At 41.6% G+C, this 22,841-nt stretch overlaps 1 protein-coding gene across 2 annotated transcripts in view; it reads left to right on the plus strand.

Moving 5' to 3' along the window:
- Positions 1–6,049: 6,049 nt before the first annotated feature.
- The window catches only part of cgnl1 (cingulin-like 1), a 55,855-nt gene continuing 39,063 nt past the window's right edge, over positions 6,050–22,841 (plus strand). The window contains exons 1-8 of one of the 2 annotated variants that reach the window (XM_072671147.1): positions 6,050–6,144; positions 10,550–12,240; positions 12,454–12,548; positions 16,533–16,638; positions 17,994–18,095; positions 19,458–19,606; positions 20,558–20,699; positions 21,178–21,390. In XM_072671147.1, the coding sequence (XP_072527248.1) occupies positions 10,600–12,240; positions 12,454–12,548; positions 16,533–16,638; positions 17,994–18,095; positions 19,458–19,606; positions 20,558–20,699; positions 21,178–21,390 (2,448 nt within the window). In that variant the 5' untranslated portion in view covers positions 6,050–6,144; positions 10,550–10,599. The remainder of the gene's footprint in view (positions 6,145–10,549; positions 12,241–12,453; positions 12,549–16,532; positions 16,639–17,993; positions 18,096–19,457; positions 19,607–20,557; positions 20,700–21,177; positions 21,391–22,841) is intronic. The other variant, XM_072671148.1, reaches the window with a different exon arrangement.

Here is a 22,841-nt window from a genome sequence, read left to right on the forward strand (position 1 = left end):
GAACTTCACTGACTGCTGTGAGCTCTGAGGCCAATTCAGTAAAACACTGGAAGCCAGAGAGTCCCGCTGTAATCCCACCACCACACCTCATCTGGCCTCGGGCTGCTGCTCCGAGTGGGTGGGAGTGTTTTGTCCCATTTCCTCTCTGAGCTGTGTGGGAGTGCGTTTGTGTGACTGATTGTGTGTGTGTGTGTGTGTGTGTGTGTGTGTGTTCCTTCCTGACTTTATCGTGCCCTTGAGTGTTTACTTGCGGTCACCTAGAAAAACAGGCATGTTCTATGTGAGCAGGAGACCACCGGGTTGGAGGCTGATTTTCTCGGGTCTGCCTGCTTTGGCTGTCACTTTGGCTCATGTTTGCTGGAGTCCAATCAAAAGCTGCCATGCTTAGAGAGCATAGCCTCACTGGTCAGTCTGTTGGAGTCGGTGGTTATTTCTTTTGGCTGGTCACTGCATGCCCTCAGCCTACATCTGTGTATTTGAGCAAATAATCATTTTCTTACTTCTACAGAAAGGCACTGAGGAATAAGAAGAAGCTACACTGCTGCAGTATGTGTCAACGCTGTCAGGCAAAAACCTTGAATCTCCAAAACAGCAACTTTACAGGAGAGGGAAAAAACGCCCTTCATTTTGGAGCATTTCTATTGGTCATCATGAAATCTTGACATCTTGAAAATGTCAGATACAAGCTTTTTAAATGACAACAGCAGCTGACCTATCTGCCATTACATGTCTAATGGACTCCACAAGGCCTCTGAAAGCAGATCCTTTTAGTCCTGTAACTTGTGAGACGGGGCCTTCATGAGCATCACTGAGCCTTGGGCGTCCATGACCCTGTCGCTGGTTCACCGGTTGTCCTTCCTTGGAGCACTTTTGGAAAATACTGACCACTGCATTCCAGGAACACTCTACAAAACCTGCATGATGTTTTGGAGATGTTCTGACCCAGTCGTCAAACACATCGCCTTCAAGAACTGACTGTTCACTAGCTGCCTAATACACCCACAACTTCACAGGTGCCACTGGAACCAGATCATCAATGTTATTCACCTCACATGTCGGTGGTTTTAATGTTATGGCTGATTGAAATACTAGTTCTGGAAAGTTCTGATCCGACACACCTGGTTCTACTATTCAGAAGCTATTCTGAAGGCCTGCTGGGTGGTAGAGCATCAGGACCAGCGTTGGGAACCTTAGGTACATAAGGACACTTTAGAACCATGAGCAACTTAAAGAACCCTCTGAATGGTTCTCCGCATACATCTAAAGCCTGTTGCTGCATGATTCTTCAAAGAACCTTTCAAAAATGGTTCTGCATGGCACCAACAAGGGTTCCAGCATTGCTAGAAGACAGAGAGGCTTTTCCATATTGCATAGCACCCTTGTAAGCCTGCCAGTGTTCCCATCAGTGACAAAATAGTTGGACGTTCAGGAGCTACACGTCATCAAACAAGCTGTTGAGTTCTGGTAATCATGAGCTGCCAGCTAATGGAGGTTATTTTCCCTCAAAGATCAGCTCATGAGCGGTCAGCCTCTCCAAATGAAGGTACGCACTGCCCTCTGCTGGAGGCAGAGAGTCCATCGGACATCAATCCAGCACTAGAATTGATATACAAGCCGAGGTTCACCCCCCCCCCCCCCCACACACACACACACACACAGATACACACTCAGTTTCCAGTTTATTATGTGCACTAACATTGTACCTGCACTCACTGGCCATTTTATCAGAAACACAGAGCACATATATATTCTCTTTGTAGGTTCACAGTTCTGTGTACATTGACTGGCCACTTTGTTGGAAACCACTTATTTGTAGCTCCACCTTGCTGGTGTACGATTACAGATGTTGGTATCTACACTATCACTATCTCTAGGCATTCATCTGTGGTCAGTTGCTCATAGAGCCGCTCTTGGCTGGATGTGTTCGTGTAGTAGAATTGTCAATCTGGCAATCACCTGACTTGTGACATTGATCCATTCGCACCAGCACCTCACACACTACCATTAACACTACCACATCAGTGTCTCTGCTGTGCTCAGAATGGTTCACCGCCCAAATAGTATCTGGTCAGTGGTGGTTACAGTACTGTGGAAGCCTGAAACTGTTGTTTTTGTTTTCTCAAACAGCATAAAGCATCTCAAAATAAACATAACAAGAAAAGATCTCAAAATAATGAGATAATCTCAAAATATCAAGAAAGTATTGATATCTCAAAATATTGACTTGACATCTAAAAATAATTTGTTAATATCTCAACACAATGTTATTTAATGACATTAATTAAGTAAAGTAATGACTTATAGTCATAAATAATGAGATAGTATCTCAAAATAGTGACTTAGTATTTAAAAAATAATGAGATATCTTAAAATACCAACATAGTATTTCAAAATAATAAGATAGAACCTTAACATAGTGACATAGTATCTCAAAAAAGACTTAGCACCTTAATATAATGAGATAAAACAGTAAGAAATAGCAAAATTAATGTGATAGTATCTCAAAATAGTGACTTAGTATTACAAAATAATGAGATAGTATCTCAAAATAATAAGATAGTCTTTTAAAAAAACTACATATCTCAAAAAAGTGACATAGTATCTCAAAATAGTAACATCATATTTCAAAATAATGAGATAGCATCTTCAAATAGTGACATAGTATCTCAAAATAATGACTTAGCGCCTTAAAGTAATGATATAGTGTCTCAAAATAGTGACTTAGTATTTCAAAACAATGAACTAGTATTTTTAAATATCTCCAACAAGGTAGAAATGAGAAATGTTGCTCATGACACTTTTATTATGAGGAACTTTTCATATTATTCAGTATTATTACTAATTCAATGTTACCATGTAGGATGACTTGATTCTAAATTATAAAAAATTCTAATGAATTCTAATTCCTTTTTAATAAACTGGCAGCTCCATGAATCTCAGCGCAGCAGCACAGAGTAGGCAGAGTTTCTGGACTCAGTGAGGATCAGGGTTTGTGGAAAGGTGTTGCTCCATATTTTTGCAGGTCCTTGAGTCGTGGCCATGGCCAAGGCTGGAGAAGAAGCACAGTTTACCTCAAGGCCTCCAGCCTGTCAGACGTTGCAGCTTGAAGTACTGGCATGTGATGAGCTGCACAACAGTGCAGGGCTGTTTCTGGACTAAAGGATAGCAGTAATCTCTGAGTATCTGCCCCTTTCTATAGAGCCACAATCAACTGTGCTGACCTGTCCTTTCACCAGTGTTTAAGCCTTCACCCGTAAACATTTACGCACACATTAGGCCACTGTGCGCCTTCTGACGATGCTATTTGTTTATTTGGCAGGTTTGCTTGTACAGTGTCACCTTACAGTGCTAATAGGTAGGCCTGTGTCAGAATGATGAATGCACTGTACGTAAAATAATCCATTGTGATTTACATATGCAATATGCAGCATAATAGCCAAGTCAGTCACTAGATGGCGCTGTCTGTCTTAAGTATTTACTTCAAATTCAAGCCTGTGACCAAGACCCGCCATAACATTAAAACCACCAGCCTAATATTGTGCAGGCCTCCACAAGACCTCTGAAGAAGACCTCCTGTGGCCAGCAGATCCATCAAGTCCTAAAAGTTGTGAGGCGGGGCTTGCTTGGAGCATTTCTAGTAGTAGGGACTGACCACTGCATACCAGGACCACTCCACAAGACCTGCATGATGTTTTAGAGATGTTCTGACCCAGTCGTCTAGCAATCACAGTTTGTTGGATTTAGTTGGGCCTCAGGTTGGGTTTTGGAAGGGTTTTAAGAAGCACCACCCTCCTGCATGTAACCACAAGTGGTCAGATTGTGTAGAGCTCAGTCTAGCTCAATGTTCTCCAGCTCCAGTGCTGTCGTCCACCTGCACTGCACAGTTTGGTGTATTTCTTGCACCTGAGTCCCATCATTTGCTTATGATCAGTCCTGCTGGAGCTGGATCAGGTGTGGTAAAGCAGGAAAAGCATGATGCCTTGCAGGTGGACTGCAGGACTGGGGTAGAGACTGTGACTGTGAGTAAGGGGACATTCGTGCTTTCTTTTACTTCTCCACAACTCAAACAGGGCTTGGACCTGGGCTTGGACCTTGCTTAGGCAGCGGATCTTACAGTCCTGTCTATGAGTTTAATTGGGAACAGAGCACCTTAAAATACAAGGTTTTAACCCTTTATATAATCTATTATGTTTTATTATGTATTAAGTTTATGACTTTGGCCAGTAGTGGTTCTCAATCCTGGTCCTGAAGTATCATTACCTTGCACTTTTTTTAATTGGCCCTGCTTGTAACACACCTGAAGCTACTAATGAGCTCCTTACCAAGCCCCTCCTGGGTGCCAGAACAAGCCCAACACTACAACAGGGGTCATCAATCCTGATTCTGGACGGCTGGTAACTGCATAACTCCAGCATAACTCAGACAATTTCTCTGATTAATCTTACCAGGTGTATGAGAGGTGTATGCGAGTAGGAAATCTCTGAACTGTGCTGAACTCTCAGCCTTCCAGGAACTGGGGCACCGCCAGGGGTTTTGGGCCCCCCACCCTAACAATTCTGCCAATATACTCAATTAATACATTTTTCTGGACCCTTGTCAGTCACAGGCCTTTAGAATTGCCCTAACCCCTGCCTCCAGGGCCAGGGGTTGATGACCCCTGCAACACAACATGTGGTAGGTAGTGGTAGCTGCTGCAGGACCGGGACATGCTCAGTGGTGTTATATATCCCCAGCATATGAAATGAATGTGTTCATTGATTTGTAATCGATTTTTATTATGTTTGATGTTTTATTATGGTGTTATTATGTTTTGTTTGGTTTATAAAGATTGTAAAGATAAAGTGAAGCAGAATTACATTCATTAAGCTCATTATTAATTTAATCAATTATAATCATGTCTACAAATGTAAATGTAGGTAGGTCAAGCTGTTATCCAGGATCTTATACAAACAGTATGACTATTTCTCAGTGAATAGAGAGTCTGCAGCTGTGAATAATCATTGTATTTCTATTTATATATATATATGCTATAGTGCATATATGTGTGTGTGTGTATATGTATTGTATTATATAACATATATATTGTATTATATATATATATGTATTGTATATATATATATATATATATATAATATATGCCTAAAACACATTTAAACAATTACAACTTAACTTGGGAATAGTAAATAAAAAAACATAGAAAACATACAGACAATATTTTATTTTACAATAACATAAATGTAACAGTATTTCCAATATAATAATACAGCTACTGCATATTTTATATTTACACTGTAAAAACATTATATATTAGTTTAGCCCAAAACAAAATATCAGGTGGTAACAAACAGGTTAACAAGTGTGGAAAAGCTGACTGATGGGCATATGATCTTTCATAATACATAACAACATATAAACATATATATATACATATACAACATATAAATGCTTTATTAGAACTTATGTTTGATATGTGTTAAAGGGAGATTCTTCCTTTAGCAGATCTTTTATGTCCCCAGGTCATCAATTGGCATTAGAAAAATGAAAATGAAATAAATAAATAAGTTAGGAAGTAATTATTTCTTACAACACTACAAATGTACATAACTATTATGAATTCCATTGTTTTTAATATTTTGCTACTTTGACATTGTTCTTAGCCTAGAAATTCGCTCTGCTTTAAACAAACATAAAAAATAAACATTTAATTAAATTAAAATAATTACATGTGTTTCTTATAATAACTTAGACACACAGAATGTGTTATTTACGTTCATAGCTACTCATATTTTGCATATATATGAACACTATACTTCTACACCTTACTGTGCCCGGATGTAAAGGTAAATACTAACATATAATTTGCAAAAAATAGATTTACTTAAGGCAAAAGTGAATACAAATTTCTGAAGAAAGGCCAGAAAACGGCTATGGGCGGAGTTATTAACGAGAATGGGCGTGTCGTTTGCTGTTGTGGGCGTGGCTTGCAGAGTGCTTCGCCCTTTGGTTAAAGTCGACCTCGCTCTGAAAGCAAGCTCTGCAGTGAGTGACTTTGGGAGCTCCGGTGGAGCATGGGCTTCAGTTTACCTCCAAAACTTTCTAACACGGCGTGACCAGACAGCGAGCCCCCATCCCTCAGAAACAGCGGTGAGTTTCCGTCGTAGTTTTCAGTAGTTTTTCCATTTGTGCTCATCCACGGTTCTAGTGTGAGGAAGAGGAGCGTGGGAAATTCACTAGTCAGCAACAGGCGAGTCAGGAGTTTGCTGAGCTTTCTGTGGCAACCACACACCCACCTGGCCCTGATACACAGCGGCACTGCACTGCACTGCACTGCACTGAGCTGGGAGCTTATTTGAGGTGTAATGTGAGGGATATCTGGAGTAATATGAGCTGGTGAGGAGACAGAGTTGCACCTGAGATGTTTTAACTAGCGTTAGATCTTCTGGAGTTTAGGAAGTATGGCTTATAATGCAGATAAGACTAGAAGAACCTACAGGTTTTAATGCTGCTGCCTCTGTTTTACCTCCATTTACCTCTATTTATCTCTATTTACCTCATCTCACTGCTGCACCACTGTTCTAGCTACCTGGCCTAGAACCCTATGGAAAGATTTGCAGGGCTCTAAACTCTACAGAGGTTCAGCCTAGATGTCCTGATGGAGACACTGTGTTTGAGGACACCTATAAAAATGAAGGTACTACAGGGGGTTCTTTGAGTGATGCCACCAAAGAGCCACAATTGGTTCCATAAAAAGCCATGTCAGTTTTACCTGTTTAAAGGTTCTCCACACACATCTCACAAAAATGGTTCTTCATTGAACCCAAAGTGGTTCTTACATGGCGTCTCTCGAAGAACACCTTTGGAGCACCTTTATTTTTCACAGTGTTGAGGTCGAGGTGTTTCAGCCCTGGTTTAGTTTTAGTCCTAACCTAACAAACCTGACCCAGCCCATCAAAGAGTTTAGGAACAGATGGATATCAGAATCAGGAGGTGTGTTGAGGGTTGGGTTGGGTTGGGTTGGGTTGGGCTGGGCTGGGCTGAAACCTTTGAGGAGGAGGGTGGGTCTCCTGGATCAGGACTGGGCCTACTTTAAGAAGAGTGTTGGGGGAGTGTTAGGAGTTCTGGATGTCGGGTGGAGCAGTTGGCAGTTCCTACGTGGGTTTTCCGTTGGTGTATATAATGAATGTGTTTGCTTTGTGATCCAGTTAATCATGTGAATGGTGTCAGTAGAACCATGGCAGCACCAAGTTTGCGAGTTCTAGATACCGTTCTAGATTCTATAGAGTCCAGTGGTGGTAATAAAGTACATATAAAAAAATGTATGGAAATGCTACAAATAAAGTTTATAATCACTTATAATAATGATAAGGCTGGTACCAAATGTCAGTTCCAGATGTTTTATTCCATATTTTGAGAACTTTTGAGGTTATAAAATTCTAAACTAGACTTTGAAATACAAAGTTCTGCATTTTAATTTTTGCAATTCTTATTTTTCTATTATTTAACATCAAAAAACATATTTTACACACCTTTTTTTTACACGCTTCTACATCCCAACTGCTTTGATTTTATTGATGTGTTTCCAAACTTTTGAACAATGAAAAAAAAATCCATCTATTGACCTCTCTATTGGCCACTATTCTTCAGTGTCTTTCTGACTGTTTAAGTTAAGTTAACTCTATCGGTCATTCCAGTGGGTTGACCACAGTCTTCAGTTTTGCATATGTGCTGTAATGTGCTGTAGCAGTTCCCCTGCACACATTTGTAGTAGTAAAAGCAGCCTGTTTATAAAAAAAGAGAAAGCAACCCTCCACAGTTGTTTGTTGTTCCTGGTCTCTGTCGTTAAGGCCAGTATGACCTTCAGTTTCACGCCACTTGAAAGTTAATTCAAAGTCAAATGAGCAGTCTGAGGAGCGGCCCGAGCCTTTTGATATGAGTATAAGCTCTAGGCCCAATCCAGCGTCAAATTAGCCCGGCCCTTTTGTCCCGTTCAGGCATCCTCTCTCTTCAGCATTATCTGGTGTAGGGAAGGCACACCTCACATAGGCATGGGCCCGTTGCTTCCTTCCCCTCCTTTCTGAGCCTCGGTCTTCCAGTGGACGATCAAAGGGTGGTTATGGCGTCATCCTCAGTGCCATGTGAGGGCCATGAGCAGGAAAGGCAGTGGTGTGCTGGAATGTGGGATGTTATTTCACAACAACCACAACATGTATCAATAGTCACCTAATGTGCTCTATATGGACAAAAGTATTGAGACACCTGCTCATTCAAGAGTTTCGTTGGAGTAACTGTCTCTTCTAGGAGCATTGTTGTGAGGATTTGATTTGCGTTGAGTGACCAGAGCATTACGGAGGTCAGAACTTATCCCAAAAAGTATTGGATGGAACACCAACCATCATCAGAGAACACAGTTCTTCCACTGCTCCACAGCTCAATTCTGGGGGGCTTTATACCCCTCTAGCCCACGCCTGGATTTAGCTGGCATGGTGCCAATATAGGTTCATGTTTATCTGCTTCAGAAAGTCCTATTCTATTGGCAGTACCTCTCTGCAGGCACTAGACAATCTGTGTGTGTGCATTTTTGCACATCTGGGGCAAAAAGTAGCTGAATGCATTGATTAAAATGGGTGTCCACAGACTTTTGGACACATAGTGCAAAGCAGGTGCTGTTTCCACGTTGCAGTTTTCAGAACTAGTAAAAGCGGTTTCAGTTGTGTGCTACTCTTTAAGAAATAGTATTTTCTCATTTGTGATGTTAACTAGAACACATGGATGAACAGCTGGATGCTTTGCAGATGCAAACGGGACCCGTTTAGTAGACTGACTCATGCAGTGTTTTCAAACTGCATAAAAAATAGCAATGGCAGTTCTGCAGAGGCGATTAGCTGTGGGCGAAGGGTGAGGATTTTTAGCTGGCACAGGCCATGCGGCCTTCCTCTCGGTCAGAGGCCAAAACTTAGGCACTTCCAGAGGATACAATGAAAGGAAAAGGAGCTACATTAACACTCCCATGTCCCTGTGTGCTGGATACATGTGATACTGAGGCTGAAAGAAACTATTGTGCCGTCTCCTCTCTCTTTTTTTTTTTTTTTTCTCCTGCGCTGTGCTTTTTCCCGTGCATAAGGGGACATGTCGCTATTTAGCTCGGCCTCATTGTTCTCCCTCCTGCTCTTTTATGAAAGCTGGAGCGTTTGAGTCCCTTCTGCTCCCCTGTGTATCGATTGTAATCCAGGAAGACTTGCTTGCTCGCTTCTTTGCGGGATAATTTCACTCATCAGAGGTGAACTCTGCTTATTCTGCTGAGATCCTGTGCTAATATGCAGGTCTTGAAGGCAGCAGTGCAGTCTTTTTTTTGTTGTTGTTGTTGTTGATGAATGGGCTTGTGGTGGCCAGTGTCATGTCTGGCCGTGGAAGCCTCATTCAGCCTAGACCAGCCTTAGTCATCTGTCTTCTGGGGTGGAGAAGAACCATGAGAATGGTGTGTTTATTTGTTTGTGGTATCAGTGGAGTCCACAGGAGGCTGATAAAGGCTCTTTGATGCCTGGAGGGCGGTGATATGTATATTGCTTTGTGTTTGTAGAGCTCGCAGGGTCATTGCTCATTGTCAGAAGCAAGCAGATGAATTAAACCGTCCTTTTTAGAACCATAGAGGTGCAACTGGATACCTGAATGAGTGCTATGTATGTGAAAGAGACTATAGCCTACCTCAGGCTTGATCGACATGCAAGAAATGACCTTGAGGCCATAGTTTCTGCACAGCTCCGCTCCACCATTGTGCATGTCTTTGACTCAGTGAAAACAGGCTAGTGCTTATTAATGTTATGACAGCTGTGCCTGTCTTGGTATGATATTTTCTCATGTTTCATAGGCTTGGAGTTCACAGCCCCATGCTCCTCTTGGCCCTCACCTTTTTATCTCCCTGACCCCAGGCTCTGGACTGTAGCACTGTTTGCTTTCCTAGCTAGGATTTATTTTCTCAGAGGCCCAGTCTATAGCTTATACCCAAGCCACCACTTGCTTTGGTCACTGCAGTGTTAAGAATGTGTTGGAGATTATAGCGTCTGCGTCCAGACTGAAACACCAGTTATTTAACCGCCTGGGCCTGTTTGCCGTACCCATATGATCCATGATGTAAACGGGCTTGCCTGAGGTATTGTACTGCGCTGGATCCAGTAAAGCCCTGAGTGAATCATGGCTGGCAGTTTTGGAGTCACTACAGGGGTTTTTACACTAGCCGTGTTTGCTCTGCAATGATGACGTTAAGTTAATAACACACAGCCCAAGGAATGACCGTTGAGTCCCTTCTTGTTTGGCTTGTGTTGTCAACTGCAGTGCCTTCCCAGAGAGCTCTGTTGGGATTTAACATGGACTACACACACACTTCATTCATTGTTGAAGACAAATAAACTCCATGACCTAATCAAAGGTCGCCAGACTTTTTAAAGTCTCATTAGTCGCAGTTAGAATTTCAAAACATTTACAGGAGTCATTATTTGGATATGAGGGCATCCAGTTTTGGACCAATAATGAGCTTATGGCTTTGTTTGCATAGGTGAGGCTTTTCCAGAGTGAGGGATTTGGTCCTTTCGCTCAGCATTCCCAATGGAGTCATTTAAAGTCGGTGGCCTTCAAAACACCGGACTACAGCAGAGCTACACTCAGCCTACCCGTACAAAAGGCCAAAACAACAACAGCAGCTATGGCCTGAGCATCAGAGTCCAAGGCATAGATGGACATCCCTATGTGGTTCTGAATAATCAGGACAGGGGGCCCAACCCTTATGCTGCCCCCAACAATAATGGGTTCATTGACTCTGAAGGGTCCTTCATCGATAACTATCAGGATTATGACTTCAGAGGAGCCAGGGAACACATGTCCAGTAACCCATTCGCAGAATATAGAGCCCAGAATCAGAAGCCAAAAGCCGGCCCTCAAAATGGTGTCTCTGAGCCCAAAGAGACTCAAGCGAAGAAGACACCTTCTCTGCTAAACTTCCAGAAGCATCCAGAGCTCCTTAAGCCTTATGACCCAGAGAGTAACACCCTTGATACCTTCAATAGTGTCCCACCCCAACCTCTCTCTGCTACTGAGACCAGAAACCTCTATCCAGGGTCCTTGCCCAGAGGGACATCTACAGCTATTACTCATGAAAGATCCTCCAGCCTGGACCAACCAAAAGGCGTAGATCCACCAGTACAGGACACAAGGAAACGGCCTCAACAGCAAGCCATTCCTCAAACGTATCCGTCTAAAATCCAGCCTCAAACTGGTTCATTTAAAGCCCAACCGCAGACACAACCTCAGCCTGTTTCTAAACCTCCAGCTCATGCACAACCCCAGGCCAAGACCCAATCTCAACCCCAAGTAAAGCCTCCATCCCCTTCCCAGCCACACCAACGCCTTCCAGTTCCTCAGGCAGCTTCCACCACCAGCGTTCCCACCGAACAGTCTTCTTGTAGGACCCCGAGCACAGCTAGCAGCGCCAACTCCAGCCTAGAACGAAGTCGCAGACAACCTGATGTTCTTCCCTTGCGAAGGACTGACTCCAGCGGCCCTGTGCTTCAGTCGTCGCGCTCCCGCCATTCTTCCATGTCCTCAACTACACCAACCAAGGAAGAGCAGCTGGAAGCGCTGTATGCGGACACCATAAACCGCCACGAGAACCGCCGCTATATCCCCTTCTTGCCAGGAACAGGCCGTGATATTGACACTGATTCCATTCCAGGTGTGGATGAGCTCATTAGTAAATTTAATGGCAAAGAGGGCCATCAGAGGAGAGGACGGACGGGCCGAAGAAATCGAATCAACCCGGAGGATCGCAAGCGCTCCCGGAGCGTGGACAGTGCCTTGCCCTTCGGCCTCCAAGGAGATGCAGAGTATCTGGATGAAGTGAGCCGAAACAGAGGAAGGTCCACTGAGCATCTGCTTAGGCCTTCACAGCTTCTGCAAAAGTCCCCCATGTCCCCGCCGTCCACTTTGGGATGCAGAGCAGTCTTCAGAGATGTGTCGTGGGTCAGCAGTGCACCTGGCTCTCCACAAGGAACAGTGTCCAGTGCTACAGCTTCTATCATGGGATATAAGAAGCCACTTTCTCGACCCTCCATTCTGCCTTTGGAGAACAAGGCAGCTGAGGCAGAGAAGATAACACCAAGCACAAAGACTCTGACCAGTGTGGCAACAGCATCCTTGTCCAGACCGGCTTCACACAGCAGTAAGAAGACAACTTCGGAGGTCGACGGCGAGGTAAGAAAGCTCAGTCTTCTCGTTCGTTGAAAATTTTCAGCAACTGATGCTGAAGATCTCAGGTTGTAATGTGGCAGTAAGATTAATTGGCTCAAATCTGGAGTTTCTAAAGGTTTTAAAATGTCCTTGCTGTTTTTCTTTGAGATGGAAATATGCTGGAAACGTCTACTGCTCACTGATGTTTTATGCTTTTTATGCTTTTTCCTGGAACAGACAACACCTGATCTTCTCAAAGGTCAGCAGGAGCTTTCGCAACAAACACACGAGGAAACTGCCAAGCAGATCTTATTCAACTATCTCAAAGATGGGTAAGTTCTCAGAAAACTATCCTTTTCTTTTTCAGCTGTCCAAACACAAATCCCAACGATTTTAGAGGGATTATTCTCCCTTGAGCTTTACATTCCTTGTCTTAATAAAAACATAACCTCTGAGTAATGTTTAGACAGGCAGCCCGAGTTCGAACTCCGGCATTGTTCTCTAGTTTAAAGATCTCTCCTCACTCAGTTACAGAAGGTCTTGTGGTTGCTGTGGATGCGTCATTACATCAAAATTAAATTTTCCAGTAAAAGCACGCAAATGGGTTTTATCATAGTCCAGCTCATAGCTATAACAGTACATGCATTCAGACTGTCCAGCTCAACCTGCAGTGACTGGACTCAGCTGTTTAATTAATACCCCTACATACACACCCCCACACACAAAAGCATGCCACCCCCACAGTACCGTGACTCAGTACAGAAGCGGGAAGAGGTATCCTGTTGTGCCTGACACAGCTTTCGCTTAAGGGCAGCAGCAGGTCAGCGCAGTGAGACTAAATGGTGGCCCAGCTTCACCAACGTGATACGACAGTCTTTCCTCAGATGGACATATGAATGTCCTTAAACCAGCAGCTGCAGAAGCATGTTGATGCTCCACTGACAGTAATAAGCAGAATGGCATCTCTGTCATTCCCACTCCAGGCTGGAACGCTGCTACTGCACATTAGAACTTTGATAGAACTTGCACAAGACGGTGTGTAACCTGCCGTAGCACCACCACACACACACACACACACACACACACACACACACACACACACACACACACACACACGGGAAGTTATTAGACTGCAGTGTTGTAAAGGAGCTGGGAGCTGATCGGTCAGGGAGGAGAGTCAGACTGGATTATAAGATATTAAACACTATAAAAGTCATTTTAAAAAAAAAATGTCCAGATTGATTATAGAAACGGATACTAAAAATAGCTCATCTGATCTAAACTGCAGGGCTGAATTATTTATACAAACACTAAGATCAGATTGGATCTGTATCAGCTGAGACGCAGCATTAAGAGTCTCGGATTGGATCAGGGGGCAAAATAAGCTGATCAGGACATCCCTACCTGAATCCTACATGCTTAACCAAACATAAGGATGTGAGGCCCATTTTTTAATATTAGCATATTCATTTACGCTGTGTTCGTAACTCCACTCCACTGTTATCAGACTGTTTTCTCATAAAGCGTTATTTCTCTTGTCCAGAAGTAGAATGTTCTCCTCCCTAAAACACTTTGTTTCTTATTAGCCAACTCCCTCGTTTAGTGGAATTAAGGGAGTGGATATTTGTGAGTGTGTGCGAGAGGGAGAGAGGGGTAGGGAGAGTCAGTCCTGGGACCATGCACCTCCTCCCACAGGATCGAGTCAGGAGGTCTGCTCTGTTCTGCTTAACGAGGGTTAAGGTTCCCCCCAGAGCCGCTGCTTGTTTCCTGTTGTTCTCGTCTAATCCTGCACGATCACTGCTTTGCTTCAGAGGCACTGCAGACGAGTCCCATGGTCCTGCAGTGCTCGGGTAGTGCTCTCCCATAACCAGCCTTGAGGTCTTCCTGTCAAAAGTTGTACCCTCTCTGCAGTGCTTCAGTGGAGAAAAATGAAGCAGAGAGATTCTAGCCAACCTGGGCTCAGATAGACTACTGAAAACATGCACAGTACTGTGCAGAGGTTTATCCACTTAACCCCATTATCTAAAGTCATTCCTCTCAGCAGTAAGCGTGAGTAAGTGTTTACAGTAGAAGCTCCAGATCTCATCAGAAGAGATAAAGCAGGTAAAAACATAAATCCAGTAAAAAGGAGGAACAAGAGCTTCTCATTCTGAAGAAAGAAAGTAGTGAGATCTTGTCGGTGAGCTAGTCTGAAGAGCAGAGCTCGGTTCCTCCAGGTTTCTCCTGGACGCCCCCCAGTCCAGCCAGCACAGCGTGGAGGATGTGTTCAATCAACTCCATCAGCAGCAGCAGCAGCTCACCTGATTTACCATCATTCAGCCCTGATTTACCACCAAACCAGGTGTTGATCTGAGGAGAACTCTAAATAATACTAGACTCCATGAGAGAGGAGAACTTTGGAGATGTTCTAATGATGAACACAGTGATGGAGAACCACCTCCACTTTCTGTAGGAGTGTTATTATTAGACTCTCACAATGCAATGGAAAGAGTGGGCTCCACAGATTCAGGAAAGGTTAGAATCGTATTTCTGTGCTGTATTTTCACAAAGATACTAATAGAAACATCAACAAACATCAAATATGACCTGTCAGTGCGTTTCCTGATCCCAGAGGGTTAAATAGCCTCCTGAATTGGAATTTTTAGGTGAGTAAAGTTCAGCCAAACTATAAGAAAAATCTTGCAGAATTGGTCTAGGGGTTAAGAGAAGGAAAAAGATGGTATCAGATTACTTTCGGTATCAGCAGATACACTAGGTTACAGTATCAGTATCAGACTTGAAAAGGTGATATCGTGCCACCCCAGTTATAATAACCTGAATCCCCAGAATGCCTCACATTCACTAAACATTGAGGTGCTTTGATGACCAATATCCAGCAGCTATTTGATGTTTAATAGCTTCTTGTTCTTCACAGATACTGAAAACACTGAAGCTGGATCAAAACATTTGTATCTCGTTTTGTTGTTTTTTCCTTTTTTGGCTTAATTTGAAATGGAAATTCCAGTTATTTTTTACTCTGAAGTACATCGGAGGCACCTGCTCCGTACGTGTACCTACACCTGTAGTACCTTCTCTTGATAAGCTGTTGTTTAGGAGAGACAGCGTTCATCCATTTATTCTGTCCTGTTCACGCTGGGCCTCCGCTGAGACTAGCTGTACCTGCATGAGGAGTTTTAGGGATGCGGCGACTAGTAAAGAGTCCTGTATTCTGTCTTGTGTGCCAGTGGAGTCCCTGTGAGCTGACGTCATGAAACTACTGTTCAGTATTTTGCTCACAAAGATGTGTGTGTGTGTGTGTGTGTATGTATGTGAGTGTCCGCATGAGCAGGTTCTGTGCTGCGGGTTTCTGTCATCCTACAGTAGGGAGAATGGAATGCAGACACGCAGCCTGATGTTCTGTACTTCTTCTCTGAAGCGTTACTCCTCTGCTAGGGCACTCAGGGCCAGCGTAACGATATGTCCAGTGCCGACACATTCTCAGGCATGTGTTTTGCAACCAGTAGGCGGGGTAATTAGGGTGGGCAGGTCAGGGGGTGACAGATCAAAGCTGAGCACAGTGCCCTCACCGCTCAGGCTATGAGCCAGACAGAATTTTTTTTTTCCCCAGAAATGTCAGGGATTAAACTCTGATCCACTTCACTCACACACACACACACACACACACACGCATGCAAGTTTTTATTACTTGGCGGGATGTTGGACCAACATATATCTCAAATGTATTATGTGTATGTTTTTATATATATATATATATATATATATATATATATATATATTGTTGCTGTTGCAAAAGAGAACTTTACAGGAGAAGGACATTTGGACACAATGTAAATAATGTAAAGAAATTTTCTGATTTTTTTGTGTGACAGCGACAGGTGTATATATATATATATATATATACAGTACCAGTCACACCTGTGTTTTTTTTTTTTTTTTTTTTTGTCCCCAAAAAAAGAGGACACTGGAGACACACTGGTATCTGCCGTAGTTTGGATGTCATGGCTGGGGGGGGTGGGGTTATTGTAGGCCTTGTAGGTTTCTGAAACCATGCAGCTACAGTATGTTAAAGTACATTAATGCATACACATTTACCCATTTAGCCTTAATAGCCTATATGACCAAATCATCTCCTTTCATTCAACCTACTTAATATAATAAAAAAATAATAATAATAATAATAATAATATAAAAATAATAATAATATAATTATATAATGTGTATACATACACCTGTCTGTGTGAAATTGTGTAAAATGTATGTGAAATGGATTATAATAGAATTATATATATAATAGAAATAACAAGTGCTTTTTGCAGAAGCAACGACAGCGACGACACCACCAAGAGGAAGGTCAACCTGGTGTTCGAGAAGATCCAGACGCTGAAGTCCAGGGCCGCGGGCGGCGTGCAAGCGGACAACAAAGTGAGTCGTTGTTGTGCTGTAGTAATTGGGCTCAGCAAAGAGCTAATACCATGAGCTCCTTATCAGAAGGCCGTCCGCTCAGAGCGGCTTTGGGCTGCCGAGAGGAAAAGGCAGCCGCCTGTATTTACCCAGCCAGTGCTGCACTCACGGCTAATGTTTAAACATGTGCGTGCTGAACAAGAAAGCACATGGGTACAAATGTTAACGCTCTGCACTCGCTGCCAAAACCCTAGCCTCTCTTTCCTGCCAAGAAAAATGATCCTGGCTTTTTTTTTGTTTCTTAATGCGCACTTGCCAAGGTGCAGAAAAGACAGATTGCACTTGAACTCTTTGAAGTTAGTAAATAATAGTCATGGGAAAATATTGGCCAAAATGCATAAAACATGTTCACAGAGTACTTAAAACATAGATCACTGTGTTATAAATGAAGATTTTGTGGGTGGGGAGTGTGTGTGCTACAATATAGCACACCAGGGTCGCACATTATAGTGTTATAGTAGCCTTTCTATAGGGATTTCATTAAAGGCTTTAAAACCTGTGAGCCTACTGACCAGTCATAGTTCCAGTCGGATGATGTAGTCCAGCAAATCTGTGGTATTGATTTACCAGGTCATGGGTAATACACTGAGATGTGTGTATTGCAGGTGCAGTATGCTGCGATATAATTAAAGTACACTATATGTCCTATATGACACCCCTTCTAACGAAAACGGATGCATTCAGATACTTTAAGTTGCTCCCATTGTTGATACAGATGTGCAAATGCACACATACACAGCTTGTCTCGTCCCTGTAGAGAAGTACTGCCAACACAATAGGACTCTGTGGAGCAGATAAACATGAACCTATTGCCAGGTGTGGGCTAGAGGGGTATAAAGCCCCCCCCAGCATTGAGCTGTGGAGCAGTAAAGCGATGTTCTCTGGAGTGATTGTGGTGCTCCATCCAATGCTTTTCATCAATTCAGCCTTTAATTTCTCTTGTGGCTGAATGCAATTAGATCCTCATAGCAATGCTCCTCCAAATCTAGTAGAAAGCCTTCTACTCTGGACAGTAGAGACAGTTGCTATAACAAAAGCAGGATCAACTCCATTTTTCATATTTAAATACCCTTGATTTTTTAAGATACAATAAATGAGCAGGTGTCCCAAAACTTTTGTCTGTATAGTATACTACTGTTTCCCCCATGTTGTATAAACTGTGTATCTCCATATTTTCCAGGTTTTCAGGTTTTAACATTAACAATGTAAATCTGGCAGTTGTTCTGTATATTGTGTTGGGATTTCCTGATGAATGGACCAATAGAAATGCTCCAAGATGGATTACCAGCTAATCACATATAAACACTCCTCTCCAGTCTCCAGACCTCTCAGCCCAGGCCAAAGCCCTGCAGGAGCAGAAAGTCGAACTGGAAAAAGAAATTTCTCATCTCAGAACTCAGCTGGAGGATGAAAGCAAGGTACTTCCCTTCCCTTCCCTTCCCTTCCCTTCCCTGACTATGAGACTGCTCAGCTTGACATTTCCAAGACTCACATTTGCAGAGCGGAGATTAAACATCAAGGTAGATACGTTTACAAGAGACGTACCGTAGGTAATTATTATTTAGAACCTCTTCTTGTTCTCAAAGCTTCATCAACTTCACCTCAGACCTCCTGGGCAGTCTGTTTACCCTCACACATTACCGTCTCCCTGTCTACTGAAAATCCCCATGCAGAAGCGGTAATCTTATTAAACAATTACAGGATTGTCAAAAAAGGATAGGGCCAGAAAAAGCTGCGGCTGCTCAGACACGCTGACTTTAGCTGCATATAGAGGTTAATGGAGGTGAAGAGTTCAGGAAAGGTGAGATTTACAGTTTAAAAGTTTTTTTTTTATGTTTTAATATGGATCATTCTTATTTTTAATAATGATTTATACAGTTTGCATTATGCTGTATATTCCATAAACATTGAGTTACATGCCAGATGTTTTAGTTTTTTAGATATTGAATTTAGTATTTTAGTGTATTTTGTTTCAACAAGGCATTATTATGTGTTATGTATTAAATAACACAATTATGTATTAACACATTATGAATTAAGTGACACATTCAAATTTATAATTATTTCTGAGTTTAATTTTTATTGTTAATAGCTCATTATTTCTGTTAATTATTTATAACAAGCTATTAAAAATATAATTATTGTATAAAATATGCATAAAATGTAAATTTCTCTGCCAGTAATTTTATGCATAATGTATACAATAATTGCAACAAAAGTGGTTATATTAATGAAGATATAATAATATAAATAGTCTTATGTAAAAGTTTCAGTACCTGTGGTCAAACAATGCTTTTGTTGATGTTCTAGGTGTAAATAAGTAAAAAAAAATAAATAAATAAAAAAAAAATAAATAATATATATATATATATATATATATATATATATATATATATATATATATATATGCATGCGCAAATTTGAGACACTATTCCTTTTTATTTTCTGAATTAAAAATAAATAAATAAATAAAATAAAGTGCCTTTACTTTTGAACATGGTGCCTTTAGTGTGTGTTATTTTGCAATATGTTACAATAAGTAATAAGTAAGTAAATAAACAATATTTATGCGTTAAAAGTGCAGACATGGATCTCTGTAGGGGTTGGGAGCTTTATTTACACAATCAACAATCATGTAATCTGACCAGGGATTCCAAAACCTTTGCACAAGACAGTGTGTTCTAACTATTATTATATTGAGTCTGTTATTTTGGAGATACACTTGTGTCGTTGTACTGACGGTGTTTTAAACCTGTGTACTGTTCTGTGTTTTCTTGTAGAAGCAGAAGGGTCTGAGTGAAGCCCAGGAGAAGGCCGGCGCTGGACTGAAGGACCTGCAGAAGGAACTGGAGCTGAGTCAGGCGGAGTGCGGCAAGCTGAGGGACAAGCTAGCCAAAACAGAGGCAGACCTGCGCACCACGCTGGAGGAGTAAGACACGCTTTGGAAAGAGCTCTCTCTATAAAAACTGTAAAACCAAATTATGACAGAGGTCGGATCACTCCGTCACTAATGACCCTGGTGCTGGACGGCAGAATGCAGAACAGAAGTGTTTCTGATCACAGTGTTTCTCTATCTCTCTGCCATAATGGCCTGTCTGTTCAGCAGATTAGCTGAGCATTATTCCCCTGCAGAGCGCTGTGCAGGTGGCTCACCTGAGATTACTCAGGCAGGTGGACGATAGTGCAGGTGTGAATACTGCAGGGACAGTTAATAGTTAATGGGCTGCAAGTACTCACTCAGTGGCCAGTCAGATATGATTCAGAGCACAGGTGTTCTGACTGTGTGTGTGTGTGTGTGTGTGTGTGTGTGTGTGTGTGTGTGTGTGTGTGTGTGTGTGGTGTATATTTTTAGCACTACAATATCTTATAGGAAAACCAGAGAACAGGACTAACCGGTAATGCTTAGAGCACCACCAAGACATTAAAACCACCTATTTTACATGTATTATATATATATATATATATATATATATATATATATATATATATATATATATATATATATATATATATATATATACTGGACATTATTATTGTTGTTATTATTAATAAAAAAAACATTATTATTATTATTTTTATTATTATTGTGCTAAATGTACGATGGACAAAATACTGTACATCATATTTATTGCTTGTTATGTAGTAATTAAAATTTAATAATAATAATAATAATAACAACAATAATAATAATTAATAATAATAAAAATAAAAATAAAATTAAATAACTAATTATTATTATTATTATTATTATTATTACAATTATATATTAGTAATATTTATTACATTATTACTATAAATTACTGTGTATAATATTGTATAATAATAATAATAATAATATCAGAACAGAGCTGTATATACATATATGATGCGTCTATGTCAGGCTCTTCCAGGTGAAGATGGAGAGAGAGCAGTATCAGACAGAGATCAGGGACCTACAAGACCAGCTTTCAGAGATGCACGACGAGCTGGACGGAGCAAAGCGGTCACAGCTGGACAGTGCAGAGAAGGAGTCCATGATGGAGGTAAACCACACATGCTACAGATAATGTAGCGGAGTCATGTTTGGTGTCTGAAGTTTGCCTTTTTTAGTTTTGCACTGCAGAGAACCTGTAATAGAAGCTTGTAGCCACCAGTTCGCATCTTATAAACTGGGTAAACGCCTCAGTCACGTCTCTAATGTTCTTACCTACTGTATGTCATTCTGTCATCTGTGGAAATGGATGAAGTGTGAACAAAATTAAGGCTTTATTAAGGTGGCGGCTGCTCCACCTGTCGGCTGTTCTCCATGTATAGAGATGGTTCACTGTTTCGTACGCTGTTAAGCAGGTCTGCCCTCTGAAACACTGAAACTGTGTGTTCCAAAGTCTTTGGAGGTTTTCGATGCAAATTTCGTACATGGTTATAGTATCTTGGCCAGCGGTTTCAGAGTTTGCCATTTGGTGTCCGACTGTTGTTGATCATGTGGGTAATGATGATGATGATGATGATAATCCTCCTCAGGACATGGTGCAGCTGAAGCTGGATCTGCAGGACGTGCTGCTGGCTAAAGAGGAGCAGGAGGATGTGCTAAGGAGGCGTGAGAGGGAGCTGACCGCTTTGAAAGGAGCCCTGAAGGAGGAGGTGTCCACACATGATCAGGAGGTGGACAAACTGAGGGAGCAGTATGAGAAAGAGCTACGGAAACTACAGGCATCAGTGGAAGAGGCTAAACAGGTAACATGCAGCAATTCTCCCTACTTCAAGCATCTGTCCATCTGTCCATCCGTCCTTTCATTTATCCATCCGTCCATCCATCTATCCATCCTTTTATTAGTCCATACATCCATTTATTTCACTGTTTATGCATCTATTTTATCCATCTATCTATCCATTTATTTAAACATTCACCTGGCCGTTTATCCATCCATCCATCCATCCATTCATTTGTCTGTCCGGCTATCCCTCTGTCTATCCTTTTATTTGTCCATACATCCATTTATTTGACTGTTTATCTATTCATTTATACATCCACCCGGCCATTTATACATCCATCCGTCCTTTTATTTATCTGGCCATCCATCTATCCATCCTTTTATTTGTCCATACACACAATTAATTTGACTTTATCTGTTTATTCATCCATTTATTCATCCATCCGTCCATGCATTCATTTATGTTTGTTTATCCATCCATCTATCTATTGCTGCATTTATTCATCCATCCATCCATCCATCCATCCTTCCATTTATTTATCCATCTATCTATTCATTCATCCATCCATCCATATGTTAAACTTGTCCTTCTGTCATCTCGTACTCTTGCTCTGCCTTATGAATGCCTCACAACATTAATGATGTTCTGATTTACTCCAGACATCAGGGGATTATATCCAAGTATAATAGGTGTGTGTGTGTGTGTGTGTGTGTGTGTGTGTGTGTGTGTGTGTGTGTGTGTGTGTGTGTGTGTGTGTGTGTGTGTGTGTGTGTGTGTGTGTAGTGCAGTTTATCGACTTGTAGAGAAAGGAATCCTTGGTCTGTGAGATGTTTCTGCTTGGCTGCTCATGATTTAGCTTTAGTACATCTGCTGATAGATGGGAACACCCAGGAGAGCTCAGCAGCTGTGTGTCAGCAGATCAGAGTGTGTCCTCATATTTCATGGGAACTCCTCCTCTCTTCATGTTTATGTTGACAGGAGATGCAGTGTGATAAAGAGACATGTGATGAATGAGTGATACTGAGAGGTAGTGTTTTGGGCGTTGTGATGAACAGATTCTAGGGCTGATCCTGGTGGAGAAAAAGCTTAAGAGTGTAGCTCCTTATCAGATGTGTTCAGTGGAGGAATTAAGGTCAGTGTTGTGGTTAACACTGTGCAGTATGGACTATAGTAGTGACTGTACCAGAATTCTGAGGTTGGTATCAGTTTTGAGGGGTAGTATCAAAATGCTTTATACCAAATTATGGGGGGAAAAATAAGAATTGATGATGATCTGAAGACTGAATGTTTATTTGATTTGATATTTACATTTTAATTCAATTTAAATCAAATCATAAATTAAAATACTCAGTAAATGCATTCAGTGGTTCCGTTTCAATATATATTGGATGGCAGGTATTGACACTACACTTAACTTTAACTGGTACTGTAAAAAAATCAGATTTTATTCAGCACTTATGATGATGATGATG

This window comes from Salminus brasiliensis, chromosome 25, assembly GCF_030463535.1.
Source record: "Salminus brasiliensis chromosome 25, fSalBra1.hap2, whole genome shotgun sequence".
Taxonomy (NCBI): domain Eukaryota; kingdom Metazoa; phylum Chordata; class Actinopteri; order Characiformes; family Bryconidae; genus Salminus; species Salminus brasiliensis.